Raw genomic sequence first — 23,305 nt, forward strand, 5'->3', positions numbered from 1 at the left:
AAAAAGAATATGGTGTCTGAATGCAAATCAAAGTATATTATTTTCACTTTATTTGTTTTTGCTATTTTTTTCTTTCTTGTGGTTTTTCCTATTGGTTCTGATTCTTCTTTTACAACATGACTAATATGGAAATATGTGTAACATGATTTTGTATATGGGGGTGTGTGTATGTATATGCATATATATGTGTGTATGTATATATATATATATATACATATACACAATACACATTCACATACATACATACTAAAAAACACCTATATCTGATTGCTTGCTGTCTTGGGGAGGTGGGAGGGAAGGGAAGGAGGGAGAAAAATCTGGAACTCAAAATCTTACACAAATGAATGTCGAAAACAATCTTTACATGTAATTGGAAAATAAAATACTACCAAGAAAAAAAAAAGAAAACATATCTGATGTAAATGTATGAGTAATGACCAATCTTCAGTGAGTAGTCAAAGTATATAAACAGGCATTTTACTTCAATAATTCAATGGACTGGATCTCACTGAGGTGAGTACTCTTTTCAATGATCCAGACAGATCATAACCCATCCCTGCCCTCTCATCTTCTGTAATTCTTGTACAGACTCTCCTTATAAATCTTAGATGAAGGTTCACTCAACTTGGAGATGCCCTTCCTCTAGTCCTCTTTTTTTTTGGGGGGGGGGGCAGGGCAATGAGGGTAAGTGACTTGCCCAGGGTCACATAGCTAGTAAGTGTCAAGTGTCTGAGGCCAGATTTGAACTCAGGTCACCTTGAATCCAGGGCCGGTGCTTTATCCACTGCACCACGTAGCTAACCCAAAAGGTGTAATTTAAAAGAAAAAAATCCTACTTATATAAATTCTTTGATGGCTACTTAATACGTAATGTTGAAAAAACAAAATAATAATAGTTGGTACTTAAATAGTACCATACCAGGGTGCCTAGTTGGCGCAGTGGATAAAGCACCAGCCCTGGATTCAGGAGTTCCTGAGTTCAAATCCAGCCTCAGACTTTTGACACTTACTGGCTGTATGACCCTGAGCAAGTCACTTAACCCCCATTGCCCCGCAAAAAAAAAAAGTACCATACCATTTACAAACCAATTTATGAACATTAGCCCACTTAAGGGTCACAACAAATACTGTGAGGTAAATACTGAAGATACTACTATTAATCCTCATTTTACAGATGAGGGAACTAAGACTCAGAGAGGTTAGGTGACTTGCTTACAGTCTCAAAGAACAACCAAAAAGCCTCAAGAGAGAATACCATCTCTTATAGAGAAAAGAAGATTAACAACCAGAAAAAAACAACCCTCTAATACAATTAACAAATATTATGGATAAAAAGAATAATGCAAAGCAAGGAGGGTAGGACTAGAAAAAAAAATATGCTTCTTCGTGATTATTAGATTAAAATACAAAGGGAGCTATGTAGTAAAAGAGTAAATAAGGTATTGGTTTTGCTTTTGTCTCTGTATTGCTATTGCCTAGAACAATGCCTGTCTCATAATGGGCATTTAATAAATGCTGAATGAATGAATGAATGACTCCACAAGAATAAATGACTGATTTTCGATATTATCCTATTTTTATAGGGATTATGGGATGAAGAAATACCACTTACTGAGTTCTTGAAGTGGAGAGAGACTGACAACAATGAAAGATAGGAGTAGAGAGAGAGGAGGCTGAGAGCACAGAAGACAAACAGAAGTCAAAATTGTAAGATAACAACTTTTCAAGGGTTGCTCCAGTTTGCCTTTAACGAAACAGGGACATATGGAAGCTATGCCTGAAAATCCAAACCTGTGAAGTGCAAACGAACTTGCAGAAAAATGAATGAATCAACTTTCCAGTATGTTAAATTACTCTCTGTCAATTTCCTACCCTAAACTTGCTATCTGCCTTCAAAACTAGCCTCTCACTCACTTATCTGTTTCTGTTCCTTCCACAAAATATGTATACGTAAATATGTATAAAAGTTTGAGGGTCCATAATCCACATGAGTAGCCCTTCCAATTCGTTTCTCATCATATCATCCTTCCAGGAGAATCAAAGGTAATAGACTGGGGATTTCAGGGTGTGGAGTCAAGAGAGTGAGGAGTTTGTATGTGGTTGGACCAGCATGATGTTACAGGAGCTTTGGTTTTCGAAGGATTTTATAAAATGATGTCCTGAAAGACTTCATACATTTCTTTTTTTTTTTTTTTTTTTAGTGAGGCAATTGGGGTTAAGTGACTTGCCCAGGGTCACACAGCTAGTAAGTGTCAAGTGTCCGAGGTCGGATTTGAACCCAGGTACTCCTGACTCCAGGGCCGGTGCTCTATCCTCTGCGCCACCTAGCTGCCCCACTTCATACATTTCTAAAAGAGGGGCAAAAAAAGAAAGGAAAAAGATCTTGGGATGATTGATTTAGAGTTGGAAGGGGCTTTAGACATCTCTCTAGTCCACAGCTCTGCTTTTGTAGATGAGGAACTGAGGCCCAGAGAGATTAAGGGCTTTGACCTTGATCCCACTGACAGTCAGATTTTGAATCCCTATCCTCTGAGGCGAAATCCACTTCCTGGACATTTCCAAACCATACTGCTTGGATGCCAGCTATCCTCTTCATCACCTCCCACCAACACCTGGACTTTGGGCTCTGACGGGTAAGCTTTTGCCTTATTTTGCCTGGAACCAAGGCATCCTGTCACTCCTCATTCACTTCTGAACCATGCCAAATGCAAAATGAGGCTTCAGAGATAGGTTAGAGGCAGATTGTCTAGACCTTTAAAAGCAAAATAGGGTAGTTATTTTACCCTAGAATCAATAGGAAATCAATGGAATTTATTGAGGAGGGGAAAGAGAAAGTCAGCTCTTCACTTAAAGAAAATAACTTTGGCAGCAATATAGATGTTCTAGTGTTAGAAAGAGACTTCAGGGGCAGCTAGGTGGTGCAGTGGATAGAGCACCGGCCCTGGAGTCAGGAGGACCTGAGTTCAAATCCAGCCTCAGACACTTAACACTTACTAGCTGTGTGACCTGGGAAAGTCACTTAACCCCAATTGCCTTACCAAAAAAAAAAAAAAAAAGAAAGAAAGACTTCAGGGAGGAAGACCAATTATAAGGCCATTGCAATAATTGAAGTACTTTATGGTCCAAAGTATTTTATTTTATACATTTAAAAACATTATTCTAAGAAAGGGTCAGTAGGCTTCACCAGATTGCCGAAGGGGTCCATGATGTAAAAAAGATTAAAGACTCCTGTTCTAGATGTTCACAAAGTGTCCTTTTAATATAGTATAAAATTTTTACACGTATTGAAGTCAAGCTCACTGACCTATGATTTATATATTCTTCTCTCTATATCTATTTTTGAAAAGTAGGAAAATAAAAACATTAAAATCAGCATGGGGCAGCTAGATGGCGCAGTGGATAGAGCACCAGCCCTGGAGTCAGGAGTACCTGAGTTCAAATCCGGCCTCAGACATTTGACACTTACTAGCTGTGTGACCCTGGGCAAGTCACTTAACCCCAATTGCCACACACACACACACACACACACACACACACACACACACACCACACAAAAAAACAAAACAAAAAAAAATCAGCATAATAATACTTATGCTACCTATCTCAAGTCACAGATCAAATAGAATCTTATTTGTCTGTTAGTTATTTCCCAAGGGCTCCTCAAACTCAACATATGCAAACACTTCATTATTCTTTTAAAATCTGTCCCTTCTCTTATTTTTAATACCGGGAATAATATGTAACACATACAGGTTTACAAAGGATTTTACATATTTCATCTGTTCCTCAAAACCACTCTGTGAGGTAAATGCTACAGTACAAATTATTTTCATTTTATAGGTTTTTAAAAATAGAGGCTATAGAGGTTACGGCTGAACTGAAGTGTGAACCTACATCTTTCTGACTCTTCTAACCATTATACTATGCTGCCTCTTATTGTGGGCATATCCCCAGCATCAATCACATTTGACTTTCCTCCACCATTACTTCCACTTCCTCTACTTTCCTGTGGCTACCATTCTAATTCAATCCCTCATAACCTCTAACTTGGACTATTTCCATGGCCTCCTAACTGGTGATCCCTTCCCTCCAATCAAACTATCCTTCACATTCTTAAACATGTGACCAAAAGACCTCTATACCTTTTTAACCTTACTACTTTATAAGCATTACTATTCTAGTATTCTATGTCCCAGCAAATGTGGATTATTCAACACACACACACACACGCACGCACACAAACACACACACAAAACTATTCACAGTTCTCATGCCATTCATATTTCCTTTCTTTTTTTTAAATTTTTTTTTTTTTTTAGTGAGGTAATTGGGGTTAAGTGGCTTGCCCAGGGTCTGAGGCTGGATTTGAACTCAGGTCCTCCTGACTCCAGGGCCGGTGCTCTATCCACTGCACCACCTAGCTGCCCCCATTCATATTTCTGAAACAAACTTTCCCCTTCCCCCATATTTCTGCCTTTTGAAACTTGTCCCTTCCTTCATAGTTCAAGAAAGGTAGTACACTCCTTCAAGAAAACTCCCCTGTCCCTTTCTCTCCCCAAGATGAAAGTAATCTCTCAATTTTCTCATGGTATTTTGTACCAATTTTTCCTTTGCCCTAATCGTCTGGTTTATTCTATAGTTGTTTCTGTACATTTTGTTTCCCTTATCAGATTTTGTAAGTTCTTTAGCACTGTCTTCTACATAGAGTAAGCATTAAAGGCACTGTGTTATAAACTGAATAAATGCAGTGTTTTGTGACTATTAAAGGCTATACAAATAGTATCTTCCCTACACTTGGTGTCTTATTACTAAACCAGTTCCAAAATAGTGTCCCACTTCCTATGGTGACTGAGGTTTGGTAGTGTGTTGTTTTTTAATGACCTTTGGTGTGGCACCATCTCAAAGGCTTTTTAAAACTCTGAAGTATGCCCACATCCTTGCCCTTGTCCATGTGCTTACTTATCCTCTCCATGACCTCTAAGCATTAGGATTAGTTGGATGAGATTATTCCTTATAGAAACTCAGCTCATATCCATCCCTCCTTCCTTACCACTCTTCTCACACCAAAATAAAAGCTGCAAAATAAAATAGTAATCTAGCCAGACTATCCGTAATCCTAACTCCTGAGAGAGCAAACTCTTGATATTAAATGAAATAGTAATTCAAGACATAGCAATAACTTTATTACCATTTCATCATCCAATCCCCAACTTCTTAAGTCTGAGACATGCTACTTATCTGAGGTTGAATAATCAGCCATACATGGTAATCATCGAATAGCCCCTGAAGCACACCGCAGGCTATTTGTTCCTTTAGGAAAATCAAAGGTGATTAAAATAGAAATTAAGTTTTCATTTCTTCTGACATCTCAAAGAGCTTTGTGTCTGAATGCAGCACTACTTAGGGAAGCTGAGTACTACTTGTTCCCCAGGAAAAAAGAGAAAATGATGACCCAATCAGGTATCTTCTTGAATTGCTCTGATTTCTGTGATTACCTATGGACCAGTTCTGAGCAGGCACCAAGAGAGAGAACTGGATAATAAATATGATGCATTAAATTGTAAGCATTTGGGGTAAGACTTGTAGAGGGGATCAATCAATCAATAAGTATTCGTTTAGAACCTACTTTGAGCCAGGCTCTGTGGCAGGCAGTAAAGCAGCACAATGGATACAGTGCTGATACTGTGTGTTGCTGAAGTCTTCTAGTTGGATGCAGAGCTAGAAGAACAGATGGCCCTGGAGGTACAGAACCAGAACTGAGTTCAAATACAAAAAGAGCATCCTATAGACCTCTTTCTTTTTTCCTTCCTTTTCCTGCTGATTGGGGAAGGGAGGTACTGCCTCATATCCCAGGCAGCCACTATGTGTCCTGAGGCCTCAACCTCTCAGTATAAGAAGTTGGAAAAGTGACCCCAGCAGGGAAGCTATATGCAAAATAGATACAAGATAATTTTAGGGAGACCACACTATCAGCTGGGGAGAGTAAAGAAAGGTAGGAGGTGATATTTCAGCTGAAAGATACTAGCTATTCTAAGAAGTAAAGAAGAGGAAGAAGGGGATGTGGGGATAGATACAACAGAGACACAGAGACAAGAGAAGTCTGCTCACAAAAGATAAAATAAAGAATTTTTTAAATTAGCCATCATAGTAACAAAATGAATTAAGCTAGAATAAGAGAAAATGTCAGTAAAATGGAGAAAATATTTACATCAAATATCTCTGACAAAAATCTGATATGACAGGGATTTGACACAAGAGTAATCATTCAATAGATAAGTGGTCAATAAATATGAACGGTATTTTTTACAAAGACATGCAAACCATCAACAAACCTATGAAAAAATGTTCAAAATCAATAAGATAAATGCAGTTTTAAACTACTATTTCACCTCCCATGTATCAAATTGGCAAAGACGATAAAGAGAGGATAATCAATAGTGGAGGGGACTGTTGTCAGACAAGCACACTAATACACTATTGGTAGAACTGGAAATTGGCCCAACTGTTTTAGAAAACTATTTTTAGTCATAGAAGAAAAGGAAGAAGGAAGGGAGGGAGGGATGGAGGAAGGAAAAGGGGAGGGAGGCAGGAAGAGAGGATGAAAAGGAGGGAAGAAAGGTAAATGTCCATCAAACTGGCTGAACAAATTGTGGAAGAGAAATGCAATGGAATAATATTGGGCCATAAGGAATAATGAATTCAGGGGAATATGGGAAGACTTGTATGAGCCAATACAGAGAGCAAACGAAAAAACTAGATGGGAAAATATACAAAATGACTACAATAAGGTAAATTTAAAACATTAGGAAAAAAGTTATCTGAATTCAGATTAATTGCAAGGACCAATCTTAGTCCCAGAAAACAGATGATGAAAGACACTTCCCTCCTTTCACTAAAGAGGTATGAGGAACTAGCAAGTATAGAATGTTACATGTGCTGTTGGACCTGGTAATCATTTTGTTGACTAGTTTTACTTAAATCCTTTTCCTTGTTACAAAGGAGAAGGCAGGAGTATATAGGGGATGGATAGTGCCTAAAACAAAAAGAATTCATAAAATTTTAAAAATAAAAATAAAATATAAGCATTGAGATAACTTGACAATAAGAACCCTGTAAACAGATACACAGCACAACACATAGACAGCTCAATATTCAAAATCAAGTTTTACTATAGAAGAAAAATAGGGTAATATAAAATTTGCCTTACCTGGTGAACCCTGGAATTTGGCTCTTTTAACTGTAAAAGAAGAAGGGATAAAGTGAGCATCTTTGTAACAGGTTGTGACATTACATCATACAATATGTAACTACAGGGAACTCAAGGTTAAAACAGGAGTGTCGGGTCCATCACTCCATGAGTCTTCAGAAGCAGACTCACCCAAGGGGAAAAAACCGGTAGCAAAGGATAGAGGGGAGCAGGCCCTTATGGAAGGAACATTCACAGGCTGACCTACAAAGTTCTTCCTCCTAATATCACTGAATGAGAAGCTGTTGCCCAAACAGCCAAGACCATGGTGAAGGTCAAGAGTACAGATGTGGCCAGAACATTGAGAGAAGAGTGACATCACTAATCATAGGCTGGCTTATTTGTTGGAAGGAATAGCTTGGAAAGAGGTGTTGAAATATTATAATAGCTCTTTGGAATCAGACCCTACTAACATTGACATAAGTCTAAAAAACAGGCCAAAATAAAAATAATAACATTAACCAATAATAACTGACATATAATGCAAATTATCTGCATTAATTGCAAAGCATTTACATACATTATTTTATAATTCTGATTTACATGATCACCACAAAAAATAACAGGGGTGAGTGAATTAATATAGAAGACAAATTAATAGGAATCATAGGGCTATCACTGAAGTTCTGATTTTCCTAAAGCACAGATCCAAGTATGATATTTCCCAGCTCATAAACTTCAATGGTTCTCTATTGCCTCAAGGATCAGGTATAAACTTCTTTACTTGCTTTTTTAAAAGCCTTTCGGATCTTGGCTTCAACCTACCTTTCCAATTTTATTATACATTACTCCCCTTTTCACACTCTGTGGTAAAATCATAAAGACATTCAGATATAACCACATTTTCAACGTATCTACAGAAAGTAGAAACCTCCAGTCTAGCCTCCCTCCAGTGAAACAGAAACATACAAGAAGGGTTCTTCAGGGAAGCTGGGGGGGGGGAAAAAACAAGAGGTCTTAATCACTGTCATCCCCCTTGCTTCTTTTTTTTTTTCTTCACTATTACAGCCTCTGGTGTCTGGTTTTATGTTTGGAAAGCATTTATTAGAAAACTGAGAGTATCAGTACATTATCAATTTGCAGACTCCAGTCCAGGTAAAAAGTGTCCTTTTTCTGACTTTTCCTATCTCACACACAGGTCCAAATGGTAGATTCCCTCCCCCTTTCCTTTCTACCAAATAAGTTCTTTTCACTCAAATACATTTTAGGATACCCTGTACCCAGCCAGAAGAAAACCTAGTTGAGACAGGAAACAACTCTAAGGAGGGTGAGTTTAGGGAATCAAGAACAAAAAAACTATTCCTGTTAATCAAATGTTGAGTTGCAGAAAGGAGAAGGCTTATGGATCCCAGCTGAACAACCTGCCAAGGAGAAGGAAAGGGCAGTAAGTAAGGTTCTGCAGCATGACTTGAGAGGCATGACTTGTCTTAGTCATATATGTTCCCTAAATATGTGTCTCTCTACTATTGTACTAGATGAATGAGTCCACCCTTCCCACTGATATGTAAACCCCAGATTTATGGGGGGGGGAGGTTGTAATGTTTTGTAGTTACTATGTCATCTCATCAAATACCTTTTCTTTGAGTTAATTGTGTCAACTGGCTGACTACTGAAAGAAAACATACTGACGGGCTAGTAAGCTATCATTTTAGGATTACAGATCCATGAAGTAATACGAACTTGGAGCAATCATGTCTCCTAACTGAACCTGGAAGTACAAATTAGGGGTTATCCTAGATGGGGTGAAATAATGATATGCATATATGATATAATACCAGTTCCTCAGGGGCACCAACCTTTTTTTTCTTTGTATACCCAGCACCTAACCTAGTTAGTTGACAGGATTGCTTATTTATTTATTTATCTATCTATCTATCATCTATCTATCTATCTATCTATCTATCTATTTATTTATTTTTAATTTTGTGAGGCAATTGGGGTTAAGTGACTTGCCTAGGGTCACACAGCCAGTAAGTGTTAACTGTCTGAGGCCAGATTTGAACTCAGGTACTCCTGACTCCAGGGCCAGTGCTCTATCCACTGTGCCATCTAGCTGCCCCGATAGGATTGCTTAATAAATATTTGTTGAATTCATTTATATTACCTTCCTCCCATCTATATGGTGATCACTATACAAAATCATCAAATCCTGGATCACTCATAATATCGTTTTACTCTCTTCCAGAATCTACTATTTGCTATAAGCCAAGGATAAATCACAACTTGTTTGAGTCTGAGTTTTTTCATCTGTAAAAGAGAGGTGATACTTATCCTATCTAGAGTGTTGTTATGAAGGAAGCAGTTTGTAAACTTTAAAGCACTATACAGATGTGAATTATTAATCACTATCATTATTATCAATCCTCCTCAGCCCTAAAGAGTTTCCAGAGGATGCAGAATACAACAAATTTAAGCTATTCAATTTCAACTGGATAACCCGTGCTCAGCAGCAATTCTATTCATGTCATGTTTCCTTCCTTAGCCACATGCTATTGTGTTAAGTATCAGCATGTAAGCAGGAACAATGCAGACACACATACAACTGTCCCTTCTTGCTCCAAAACACACACACACACACACACACACACACACGCATTTATAATCACTGCTAAAGACAACTGCCTAAAGGAACAAAAGTCACAAACAGAAAGGTTCTTTAGATATTTAAATGGATTTGTGTTCTGATTAGGATAGATATCCCCTCCTCCTGTGCACACATAAGTCCCTCCTTTTTTCCTCATTCTAATAATTATTTTCTATGAACAGGAGCCAGAAAGGGAGGAAAGGAGAGAAGAAGCAAGGAAGAGAAAACTCCAGTCACATTATACCACAGCTCCGCAGTCAGTGTACTTCTCACTCACACACACACACACACACACACACACACACACACACAGTTTCATATATTACTTTTTTCCCCAAGCCTCTAATCCCATTCCTCCCCAATGTGGAACAGATGCCCAAGAGATTACATTCTAAATAAACCAAAAATAATTTAAAGGACTCATAATTCACCAACATTGAATAAATAAAATATCTTTTAGTAGTGGCCATAATTACATAAATTGAATCTAAAAAAAAACTTGAAATAATTTTGAGGGCTTCATGCCCCTTTCTCATAAAAATTGAAACAGTCCTATTTCTTCCTCCAACCACATACATATTTACAATTTAAGAGGGATTTTAGAAATCTAGTCCAGCCCCCTCATTTTACAAATCTGCAAACCAAAGGCTAGAAAGATAAGATAATGTGACTTGCCCAAGGTCACAGAAATATTAAAAGCAAGAGCAAGCCCTTGAATCCAAACCTGCTTACACAAGGACTTTTCAGAGAACCACACAGCCTGCATAACAACAGAAACAGAACAAGAGAAATAGAAGCACCTGTCAATTTTACTAATCCAAACACTTGTGAACATTTGATTAATGTTTCAAGTTACCAATTAGCTTTACTCAGCCAAGTTCAGAAAGCCTTGTAACTCAGAAAGTATCACATGCCAGGCAAAGGAAAAATGTTATGAAATGAGGGGCTGAGGATAAACTCCTAGAAGTGAAATGAAAATCAGTAGGATCACACCGCTATGAAAGTAGAAATTGAGAAGAGCCCTTTCTCGAAGGCAAATTGATGAAAAATGATCAAAGGGAGTTTTCTATTAAGCTATATAAAGAGAGTAGTCCATCAAAGAGCTTAGATCAGGAACCTATGCAGCTATGTAAAAAGGGAGAATTCAGCAAGCTTCAAATGGCTTTCAGCCAACTAAGAAATGTATTCAGCATTCAAGAAGATCAAAGCAGACTTCTGAAAAAAAATCATGTGAGGACCCAAGAGACTATACTTTTCCCCAATAAATAAATCCGAGGCAGAGCTCAAGTCCAGCCCTTCTGTAAAGCCTTCCCCACCCCAGCACTGTACATGCCACCCCACCCCTATACACAACATCAATTTGAAGGGATGCCTCCCTTCCTCTAAACTACTTTAGCAATAACTGTCTACATAATGTGATTCAAATATCAATTAATCACGCAGTGTCTTGAGACATCTCTTCTATTGTTGATCTTTTTCATTTCTCACCTGTTGTCTTCCTTCCAGTTTTATATAAGATTTTCTGTCTACTGTTCTCCAAAATACTTAGAACATCAGGAATTCTGCCCCTCCCCCCCCAAGAAGGGTTGCTGTGCAGATACTGAAGATAAGTTTTGATTACAAGATCATAGACTTCCAACAGATATTTGTTGAAAGAGTACCAGCCGCCTTGGAATGGATGAATGAATGAGAGAGCTGGGATGGGAAACAATAGTGAATATTTCTCTGAAATTCAAGTAGAATATATTTCAAACCATATTACAAAAGGCCTTAGAAGCCAGGCATATTTAAACTTTATAAAGTATGTAATGGAGGGCCATGGAAAGTTTGTTTGTTTTATCCACTGAACCACCTAGCTGCTCCTAAGACAATCTTTCTTGGGGGGGGGGGGGAGGGAATAAGGGTTAAGTGACTTGCCCAGGGTCACACAGCTAGTAAGTATCAAGTGTCTGAGGCCAGATTTGAACTCAGGTCCTCCTGAATCCAGGGCCACTGTTTTATCCACTGTACCACCTAGCTGCCCCCAGTTTGTTTGTTTTTAAACCAGAGAGTAACATGATGAAATTGTTACTTTAACAAAGATGAATTAGATGCAGAGAAAAGGGATGGTAGAAGCCCATTTAAAAGACCATTACAACAAACCAAGCATAAGGCAATGATGGCTTAGACTAGGGTGATAGTAAAAATGGAAAAGAAGAAATGAATGTGTGACATTACAGATAAAAGTATTTATTGCTTTTGAAGGAAAAATTTTGATTTGACAATGATATAATATATGGATCATAATGGGGAATTTATCAAAGATGATTTTGAGGAGAACAATTTGGAGCTATATCCACAGGGCTATGGGGCTGTGCATACTCTTTGACCCAGTAATACCACTACTAGGTCTGTATCCCAAAGAGATCATAAAAAAGGGAAAAAGACCTATTTGTACAAAAATATTTATAGCAGCTCTCTTTGTGTGGGCAAAGAATTGGAAATCGAGGGAATGCCCATCAATTGGGGAATGGCTGAATAAGTTGTGGTCTATGAGTGTAATGTTCATTGTGCTATAAAAAATGATGAGCCTGCAGATTTCACAAAAACCTGGAAAGACTTAAGTGGACTGATGCTGAGTGAACAGAACCAGCAGGACATTGTACACAGTAAGAACAACATTTTGGTCAGCTGTGATAGACTTAGTTCTTCTCAAGAATACAATGATCCAAGACAATTCCAAAGAACTAATGATAGAAAATGCTTTCCACATCCAGAAAAAGAACTGTGGAATCTGAATGCAGATTGAACCACACTATTTTGGGGTTGTTTTTTTTTTGAGGGTTTTCTCTTTTGTTCTGATTCTTCTTTCACAACACTGTTCAAATATAACCTATATCAGATTGCTTGCTGTCTTGGGGAGGGGAGGGAGAGAGAAAAAATTGAAACTCAAAATCTTATAAAAACAAATGTTGAAAACTATCTTTACATGTAACTGGAAAAAATATTATTAAGATTGAAAAAAGGATGATTCTGAGGTTATAAACATCAGGGACAGTGGTACTGATAAAAATAGAGAAGTTGAGAGAAGGAACAAATTTGGGAGTGGGGGAGGTATGAAGATTCATTAATTTGGTGTTAGACATGTTTAGGTTAAGATGACAATGGGAAAAGCCAAAGAGAAAGGCCTAGTAACCATATGCATATATAAAAAAAAGGAATAAGCATAGACCAGATCTCCAAGGAGAGTATAAAAGAAGAGCAATAAAGTCATTTGAAAGAATAGGTAAACCAGGGAAATTAAATTCAGTGAATTGTTGCTGGAATACAGCAAGACTACTTGAAGTAATTAATATATGCCCATACAATAACTTGATATGCAATGTAATGAACTTTCTTAAATCTGAATTTCTAAAGAATTACTTTATTTTGATATGGAAAGAATAAGATGAGAGGTGGGTGACCCAAAAGAAGTATTTTGTAACAAAGTCAGGAAAATGAAAATTCAATCTGAAAATATTTCTCCTTTTCACAGCTTGGTTTTAGCATGGACACCTGGGAAAAACACCTAAAGACATATGGCAACCATTGTTTGTGCCAACACTCGGGTGTGAACAAAATTTTTGCATGTGTGTGTTCTTACTGTGGGAATTGGGAGCTAAAGATAGTGAGACATATTCTATGCACAGAAATCTATGACGGGACCAAAAAAGTCCTTTGCCCAAAGTCTTCCTTTAGCTATCCAACTTCATTTGCCACCATCAGTACCTCCTTTCTTGCTCTAGCTATTCTTTGTGGCAAGGGTTCTTGGAACGAAAAACTCCTGCTCTCTGGGGAGGAAGAAGAGCTGCCCAAAAGGAAGAAATGGTCAACTGGACAGAACCTTCTTCACAATTACTACCCTACAGCTGACTTACCTAGGTCTGGGTCACTTCTAGGGCTGCAGTTCTGTACAACAATTGTCCTGGAAATTCATTCTAGCTTCCAAGAATTCCAACTTACTCTTTGTCACAGAACCTCTGGGGAGACATGTATTTCTAGCACAAACACAATCAAGAAACAAACGTTTTCTAAATGTCTACTATGTGCCAAGCACTGTGCCTAGGTGCTGGGGAGATGAAGACATAATGGTGGGTGGTCACAGGGTCTACTTAGGGCTCAGATTTTCTACTATTGTCCCAATATGGGATCTGAACCCCAGAGAAAAACTATTCAAATTTCCCTCTTTCCTTTTGACCAGATCTGAGGCTGAGTCAAAAATGAACAAATATCCCAAATACTACAGAAAGAAATTGAATAGGGCCAGGAGTCAAATTGCTAGTCGGCTCTTTCTATTTTCTTCACTGCCAAGTTTCTTTTTCTTTTTTTTAAAACAGAGCCCAAACTGACCTCTCCAAGAAAGATCTTACTTCTGCCAAGTGAAGCAAGAGATTTCTCTATTAGCTTAGGATACTAGTTTTGTTGGGTTTTTTTCCCTCCCTATGGCCAGTAATAACACTTTTATTTCTTCCTTCAATAGTACAGCTTCATTGATCCAATTCAATATATTTGATTCAATTTAGACAAGATTTATTAAGCTCTTTTTTTAAATAAACATTTTTATTTACAGTTTTGAGTTCCAATTTTTATACCTCCATCTCCCTCCTCTCCCCTCTCCCTTAAGGCAACAAGCAATTAGGTATGGGTTGTTACATGTACAATTATGTAAAACATTACCATATTAGTCATTTTGTACAAGAAAACTTGAATAAAAGAAAAAATGAAAGAAAGCGAAAAATAGTATGTGTCAGTCTGTGTTCTATCAATATCAGTTCTTTCTTTGGAGGTGGATAGTATATTTCATCAATAGTCCTTTGGGATTGTCTTGGATCACTGTATTGTTGGGAATAGTTAAGTTATTCACAGTTCTTCATCAAACAATATTGCCGTCTCTGTGCACAATGTTCTCTTGGTTCTGCTCACTTCATTATACATCAGTTCATAAAAGTCTTTCCAGGCCTTTCTGAAATCATCCTACTTGTCATTTATCATAGCACAATAATATTCCATCACCATCATATACCACAGCTTGTTTAGCCATTCCTCAATTGATGGGCATTCTTTTGATTTCCAATTCTTAACCACCACAAAAAGAGCTGCTATAAATATTTTTGTATATAAACCTAGCAATGGTATTGCTGGATCAAAGGATATGCACAGTTCTATAGTCCTTTGGGCATAGTTCCAAATTGCTCTCCAGAATGGTTGGATCTTTTCACAACACCAACAGTGGATTAGCATCTCAGGTTTCCCACATCCCCTCCAACATCCAATATTTTCTGTTTTTGTTATATTTGCCACTCTGATAGGTGTGAGGTGATACCTTAGAGTTGTTTTAATTTATCTCTGATCAATAGTGACCTAGAGCATTTTTTCATATGATTGATTATAGATAGCTTTGATTTCTTTGTCTGATAACTGCCTGTTCAGATCCTTTGACCATTTATCAATTGAGGAATGGCTTGTATTTTTATAAATTTGAATCAGTTGAAAAATGAAGCCTTTATCAGAGATATTTGTTTCAAAAATTCTTTCCCAGTTTTCTTCTTCCCTTTCTTAGTTACATTAGTTTTGTTTGTGCAAGAACTTTTATATAATCAAAATGATCTATTTTACATTTTGTTTTGCTCTCTATATCTTCGTTGGTCCATAATTCTTCCACACTAGTTTTTTAAACCCAAAAATCATGGAAGAGATATATGGCTATCAGACACTCAAGGATTTTGTGGGTCTCGTTTGTCATCCCCAATCTCACACCTGAGTAAATTAATTTTTAGCCTCAAGTGTATTTCCTTACCCTTGCCCCTGCTGAAGTTCTCTGCTCAGGAAATCAAACTAAGGTCAAAGAGAAAGAGGCCATCAACCCTCAAAGGCCATTACCACCACATCTGGTGGGATTCAACTGATGTTTTATGATCTTAAGTTTCACTGAGGTCTGTGGTAGCTAGATAGGATTTCCCAACAATCAGATCTGTCAGAAAATGGAATAGTGTACTGTGTAAGGAACTGATATGGTTAAACCTCTGCCATAAGAAGATCACTTTGACAGCTGAATGGAGGATAGACTGGAGTGGAGACAGACTTGAGGCAGGGCAACCAACAAAGAGACTATTACAATAGTCTAAGTGTGAGGAGATGAGGGCTTGTACCATAAGAAAAAGTGGGAGCATATATGAGAGATGTTAGAAAGGTAGATTGAATATGGAAGAGTAAGAGAGAATTGCCACTCTTCTATTCACTTTAGTTTCCTTGAGGAGAACAAGAGAAGGAAGAGCAAAAGAGCTCCTGAAACATACTGACAGAACAAAATCATCATAGCAACACTTGCTATAGTAGAAAAAACTAGGAAAATTGGTGCCTGTCAGTTGGGAAATAGCTGGACAAATGGTGCCATATAGATATAATAGGATATCCCACTGACACAAAGACTGACAAATATGAAGAATTCAAGGAAATTCAGTCTCAAAAGAGTGAAGAAAGTAGAACCAGGAGAACAACACAAATGCCAAAATAATATAATTGGAGATCACACTAAAAGACAAAAAAATTCAAATCAAGTGCAGTAATCACTAAGGGTTCCTGATAATTCCTGTTAGAACATATTAATTTCTTAGTAGAGAAGTAGTGGACCATGGTTGTGTAATGTTACACATGATCAGTCAGTTTTGCTTAGTCTGCTTTTTTGTTTAAAAGGAAAGTACTAGGTATGATAATCAAAATACATTAATAATGGGGCAGCTAGGTGGCGCAGTGGATAGAGCACCAGCCCTGGATTCAGGAGAACCTGAGTTCAAATCTATCCTCAGACACTTGACACTTATTAGCTGTGTGACCCTGGGCAAGTCACTTAACCCCAACTGACTCACCAAAACAAAACACATTAATAAAATATATTTTAACAGACAAAAATAGGCAGAAAGCAGATAGATGATGTTTACTCTCCAAGGACTTGGAAGAACAAGTGGAATTATGTCATGTTAGAAATAAGAAGAAGCATAGAGGCATCAACCAAATCAAAATATAAGCATTTATTAAGCAACTACTATATATCAGGCACTAATACAAAGACAAAAATCAAACAGACTCTGTCCTTAAGAAACCTACATTCTACCGGGGGAAGCCTCTTGCACTTAAATAAGTATAATTAAAACAGGATAATTGGGGGGGGGGTGCTCTAGCAGCTGGCAGGATTAGGTATGGTTTCATGCAGAAGCTTATTCCTTGAGCAGACTTTTTTTGGGGGGGGGGAGGGGCAAGGCAACGAGGGTTAAGTGACTTGCCCAAGGTCATACAGCTAGTATGTGTCAAGTGTCTGAGGCCACATTTGAACTCAGGTTCTCCTGAATACAGGGCAGGTGCTTTATCCACTGCACATCTACCTGCCCCTTGAGCAGACTTTTGAAGAAATTCTACACAGAAGCTTTAAAACTGGCAACAGCCTTAAAGGTGATCAGTACAACTATTTCATTTAGCTGCTAAATTAATATTCCTAAAGCACAGATGCAAACATATCATTCCCCTCCTCAAAATGCTCCAGGGACTGCTTGCTGCCTCTAGGATAAAATACAAAATCCTCTAACACTCAAAGCCCATTCCATCTGGTTCTAGCCTAGCTTTCCAGACTTGGCGCACATTACTCCCTTTCATGTACTCAATGGTCCAGCCAAACTGGCTTCCTTGCTGTCTCTCACACATGACTTGTTATTGCTCATCTCAGTGGCTTTGCATAGGTTTGTTCCCTGCATGGAATGCACCCCCTTATCACCAATACCTCTCATAAACTTCTTTAAAATTCAGCTCTTATGCTACCTCCTACATGAGGCCTTTCCTGATTTCTCCACCTCCTATAACTCCTCCTACCCCAGAAATCGCCCTGAATTTACTTTGTGTGCAGTTGATATCCATTTTGATGTGTTTATGTTGTTCCCCCAAAAGAATGAAAGCTCCTCTAAAGCAGGAATGGTTTTATTTTTATCTTTATTTTATCAGTTTCTCCCATCTATGTGCCCGGCACATTGCAGGCACTTAACAAATGCTTACTGATTGATTGATCCTAATTTTTTTGTTTTTGTTTTTTAGTGAGGCAATTGGGGTTAAGTGACTTGCCCAGGGTCACACAGCTAGTAAGTGTTAAGTGTCTGAGGCCGAATTTGAACCCAGGTACTCCTGACTCCAGGGCCGGTGCTCTATCCACTGTGCCACCTAGCTGCCCCCTAATTTTTTTTAATTTTATTTTTTCCCCAATTACATGTAAAAACAATTTTACCATCCATTTTTTTAAAATGTTGAGTTCCAAATTCTCTCCCTGTCTTCCTCCCCTCCCCCTCCCTGAGATGGTAAGCAATTTTATATAGGTTATACATGTGTAATCATGCAAAACATATTTCCATATTAGTCATGTTGTGAAAGAAAACATTGTCCCCCAAAAAAGAAAAAAATTAAGTGAAAAATAGTATCCTTCGATCTGCATTCAGACTCTATCACTTCTTTCTCTGGAGATGGATAGCATTTTTCATCATGAATCCTTTCGAAATCTCTTGGATCATTGCATTGCTGAGAATAGCTAAGGCATTCACAGCTGATCGCTGTGTGATGTTGCTATTACTGTGTACAATGTTCTTCTACTTCTACTCACTTCATTTTTCATCAGTTCAGGTTTTTCTGGAATCATCCTGCTCATCATTTCTTACTGAACAAAAGTATTCTATTAAAATCATGCGCCACAACTTTTTCAGCCATTCCCTAATTGATGGACATCCTATCAATTTCCAATTCTTTGCTACCACAAAAAAGAGCTGCTATAAATATTTTAGTATGAATAGCTCCTTCTCCCTTTTGGGGGGGGGTCTCTCTGGGATACAGATCTAGTAGTGGTATTGCTGGGTCACAGGGTATACACAGTTTTATACCCCCTTTGGGCGTAGTTCCAAACTGTTTTCTAGAATGATTGGTCAGTTCACAACTCTACCAATAGTGCATTAGTGCCCCAATTATCCCACATCCCCTCCCACATTTGTCATTTTCCTTTTTTGTCCAATTAGCCAATCTGATAGGTGTGAGGTGGTACCTCAAGGTTGTTTTAATTTGCATTCCTCTAATCAATAGTGATTTAGAGAATTTTTTCACAGGACTATAGAAAGCTTTGAATTCTTCATCTGAAACCTGCCTGTCCATATCCTTTGACCATTTATCAACTAGAGAATGACTTGTATTCTTATAAATTTGACTTAGTTCTCTATATAATTGGGAAGTGAGGCCTTTATAATAGACACTTGCTATTAAAAAAAAAATCCCAGCTTTCTGCCTTTCTTCTAATCTTAGTTGCATTGGTTTTGTTTGTGCAAAAAACTTTTAAATTTAATATAATCAAAATAATCCATTTTACATCTAGTAATGCTCCCTTGTTTGGTCATAAATTCTTCCCTTATCCATAGATCTGATAGGTCTATTGATCCTAATTAGCAAACCCCAACATTAAGTAATCATCTCATTCATTTAACATCTTGTATATTATGGGCAAAACACAACACAAACCTAACGAAAGAAATTTTAGAAGTCTCAGTCCAATTTAGTGTGGCAAACAGATAAGAGGCCAGGTGGTGGGCAGCAAAGAAAGGTGAGAAAACTGATACATAGTAGAAAGAGCATAGAAGGGCAAAGCAGAAATAAAATTTGAATGTCCTGGTCACAAGAATGTGCACTCTAATCCTGAGGGAGATAGCACTGAAATGGATTAAAAAAAAATCCTCTATAAAGCCCTTACTGTGTCTTGGGCTCTGTATTAAGCACTAAGGATACAAATACCAAACAGAAATAGGTCCTGCCCTCAAGGAACTTAATAGAATGAAATAATAGTATCTAGGGAGAGGAGCTACAGAGGAATTGATTCACATTCCCTTTCTGGAAGCAATGATAGTGTTGATTTGATAATAGTTCCCAGACTAAAGGGGCCTGAGGGGTGGGGGAGAACCGAAATGGTGCTAGATGAAATTAAATGGTTCTTTTCACATACTTAACTGCTTCATTGGTTCATCCTTTCCCTAAAATCTCAAGGCAGGTTTTCCCAAGCTTTTCAGTCCTCTAACTTCTCTGCATTCTCTCATTCAGGGATTTCACTGTCAGACAGTCAATATTTGTTAACTACCTACTATGTGTCTGTCATGGTGTTAATCACTGGGGATACAAATATGAAAAAGACAGTCCCTGCCCTCAAGGAGCTTACAATCTAATGGGGAAAGACAATATACAAAAGAAAAATTCACTCCAATAGCTTCAACTTTTTCCTCTACATAGATAACTCACAAATCTAGATCTCTAGCCCTGACCTCTTTAAAGGTCAAACCTGCATCTCTAGATACTGACAAAGAATCTCTCCCTACATATTCCACTGTTCAAATTCAGCAAATATAAAACTCAACTAATAATTTTCCATCAAACAAACCTGTTCAAATTACCCTACATCCTATAAAAAGCTTTCCTTGATCCTAGCAAATAACAGTGATCTATCTTTACCTCCTCTGATACTCTCTTGGGCACTTATTCTAATTTATATGATATTTATCTGTGTTTATGTCTTATCACACCCTATTAGATTTCGAGTTCTTTGAAGATAGGAATCACTTATTTTTATTTCTCCCACAGCAGACTCTAAATAAGTGTTTTCCAAATGTATGAAAAAGAAGCAGAATGCAAAATAGTAAGTACATACTGATTCTAAAGGTATAGCCAACACAACAGAACAAACATTTATTGTGTCTGCTATATACAAGGCATTGTGTTAGGCATGGGGGGGCAGGGTCTACACACACACACACACACAACCTTTCAGGGAACTCCTGTTCTACTGAAATTAAAATTAAAAGATGTGTGTATAGGCCTCTGGCCACTGCAGCTTCGTGGCTGAGCTGTAGAGGCGGCGGTGGCCTAGAGTGGCCTTGGCTAATCTTTGACCGACTCCGGCTCCGACTCCAGCTTGGACTTGGTGCTGAGCGGGAGGAGAAGGAGGAGAAGAGATAGTGACGGCAGAAGGGACAGTGAATGGCAAAGATGGCCGTGGTCACCAGGGACCACGGAGCCGGGGTTGCAAGCAGTACGACTGCGGATGCTTCCTCAAGGCTCCTTGCCATGGTAAACTTTACATCTGCCACTTATGCCGTGATATCAATGAAGATAATCCCCTGGATCGGTTTAAAGTAAAAAAAGTACAGTGTACAATGTGTGGAAACTTTCAGAATGCTCAACAAACTTGTGAAGAATGCAGCACTGTGTTTGGAGAATATTATTGCACCACATGCCACCTATTCAACAAATAAAGAAGCAATACCATTGTGAGAAGTGTGGGATTCGTAGGATTGGTCTGAAGGAAGAATTTTTTCACTGTTTGAAATGTAACCTGTGTCTATCCTTGAGTCTCTGAGGACATCACAAGTGCATTGAGAACGTCTCAAGGCAGGATTGCCCCATATGTTTGGAGGACATCCACACATCCTGGGTTGTTGCTCATGTCTTGCCGTGTGGGCATCTTCTACACAGAACATGTTATGAAGCAATGTTAAAAGAAGGCTACAGGTGTCTATTATGTATGCACTCTGCCCTAGATATGATAGATAGTTGGATAATGAAGTTGCACAAACTCCGATGCCAACAGAAGATCAGAATATGACTGTGAAAACTCTCTGCAGAGATTGCAGTGGCCGCTCTACAGTCCAGTTCTACATATTAGGAATGAAGTGTAGGAGCTGTGAGTTGTGTAATACTGCCCAGGATGGCGGATGTGGACTTCCTCTGGAGCAGCAGTGACCAGCCTCTCTACACTGCCCAGGGCTGCCTTGGAGGCTTCACCATTGTTTCTGAAATGAGACATTCCTTAGCATCCTGTTACTATGCTGTCACAAACAGTAGTGTGATGTTTTTGGTCATGTCACAATACAAAACTCCTACCACAGGGATTCGGTGATCAGGCTCTTAATAAAATTGTCATAATTTTTATTCTTGTGCAAAAACTGAAGCTTCCCCATTGAGTGGAAATTCCTTCAATGTTATTTAGGATCCAAATGACATTCTGCTTTGAAATTGATATTCATTAGAATGTATAATTTCATTGCATTTCCTTTTACACAAAACTATGCATCCAGAATCTATAAGTAGTTCTTAATAGAACTGTGCTGAACATTAAAACTTTATCTTCAGGGCTGTATTGTAAGACTACTTTTTATCTTATTTAAATAAACTTTAGAATTTTATAAAGCAGTCCCTTTTGAAAGCTATAAATGTGTATTTTAGTGTAGCATCAAATAAAAAATTCTTGGCATAATGTTGTTAAAAAAAGATGTGTGGGGGGCAGCTAGGTGGCGCAGTGGATAAAGCACCGGCCCTGGATTCAGGAGTTCCTGAGTTCAAATCCGGCCTCAGACACTTGACACTTACTAGCTGTGTGACCCTGGGCAAGTCACAATCCCCATTGCCCCGCAAAAATTAAAAAAAAAAAAAAAAAAAAAAAAGATGTGTGTATATACATATATGTGCGTTTCTATATGTGTATATATGTATACATACACTTAAAATTAAGAGATGTGTATATACACATGTGTGTTTGTGTATATATATTTATACACATATGTATGTGCACACATAATAATTTGAGGAAAATATAAACACAATACACATATATACCATATGTGTCTATATTTATGTTTAAAGTGTATGTTTCTATATTTATAGTATTTTACATTACATATACTTATCTTTTAATTAAAAGTAGAGTCTTATATTTAATTAAAAGCACACATCACATGTTAGTATATAGGAGATAGAGCTAATATATTAAATAATATATACTTTTATCTTTTTATTAAAAGATAAGGGTCTAGGGGCAGCTAGGTGGCACAGTGAATAAAGCACTGGCCCTGGATTCAAGAGGACCTGAATTCAAATCCGGTCTCAGACCCTTGACACTTACTAGCTGTGTGACCCTGGGGAAGTTACTTAACCTCATTGCCCAGCAAAAAAAAAGTTGGGGCAGCTAGGTGGCACAGTGGATAGAGCACTGGCCCTGGATTTAGGAAGACCTGAGTTCAAATCTGGTCTCAGACACTTGACACTTACTAGCTACTAGCTGGGTGGCTCTGGGCAAGTCACTTAACCCCCATTGCCCCACCAAAAAAAAAAAAAAAGATAAGGGTCTAATTTTAATTAAAAGACAAATGTATATATTGTATTGCTATATATGTTATATATAGCATATATTTCTTTTAATTTCAAGTATACAGTTGTATAAGTGTATATATATTTATGTATGTACCACACATAGATGTAATATGTGTGTTTTTATATACCACGTATATTGTGGAAATTTATTTTGATTTGGGGACCCTGCCTTTGGGCTGAGATTAAAAAGCCTTGGGCCCGGGTGGCTAGGTGGTGCAGTGGATAAAGCACCAGCCCTGAATTCAGGACTA

The 23,305-nt window shown here is 37.9% G+C and overlaps 1 protein-coding gene and 1 pseudogene across 1 annotated transcript in view; one reads left to right on the forward strand and one right to left on the reverse strand.

The window, feature by feature from the left end:
- UNC13B (unc-13 homolog B) overlaps positions 1-23,305 on the reverse strand; it is a 353,350-nt gene that overhangs the window by 275,976 nt on the left and 54,069 nt on the right. The window contains exon 2 of the mRNA XM_044002642.1: positions 7,208-7,237. Coding sequence (XP_043858577.1) covers positions 7,208-7,237 — 30 coding nt within the window. The remainder of the gene's footprint in view (positions 1-7,207; positions 7,238-23,305) is intronic.
- On the forward strand, positions 7,512-21,647 carry LOC122737390 (annotated as a pseudogene).

Source organism: Dromiciops gliroides, chromosome 1, assembly GCF_019393635.1.
Source record: "Dromiciops gliroides isolate mDroGli1 chromosome 1, mDroGli1.pri, whole genome shotgun sequence".
Taxonomy (NCBI): Eukaryota; Metazoa; Chordata; class Mammalia; order Microbiotheria; family Microbiotheriidae; genus Dromiciops; species Dromiciops gliroides.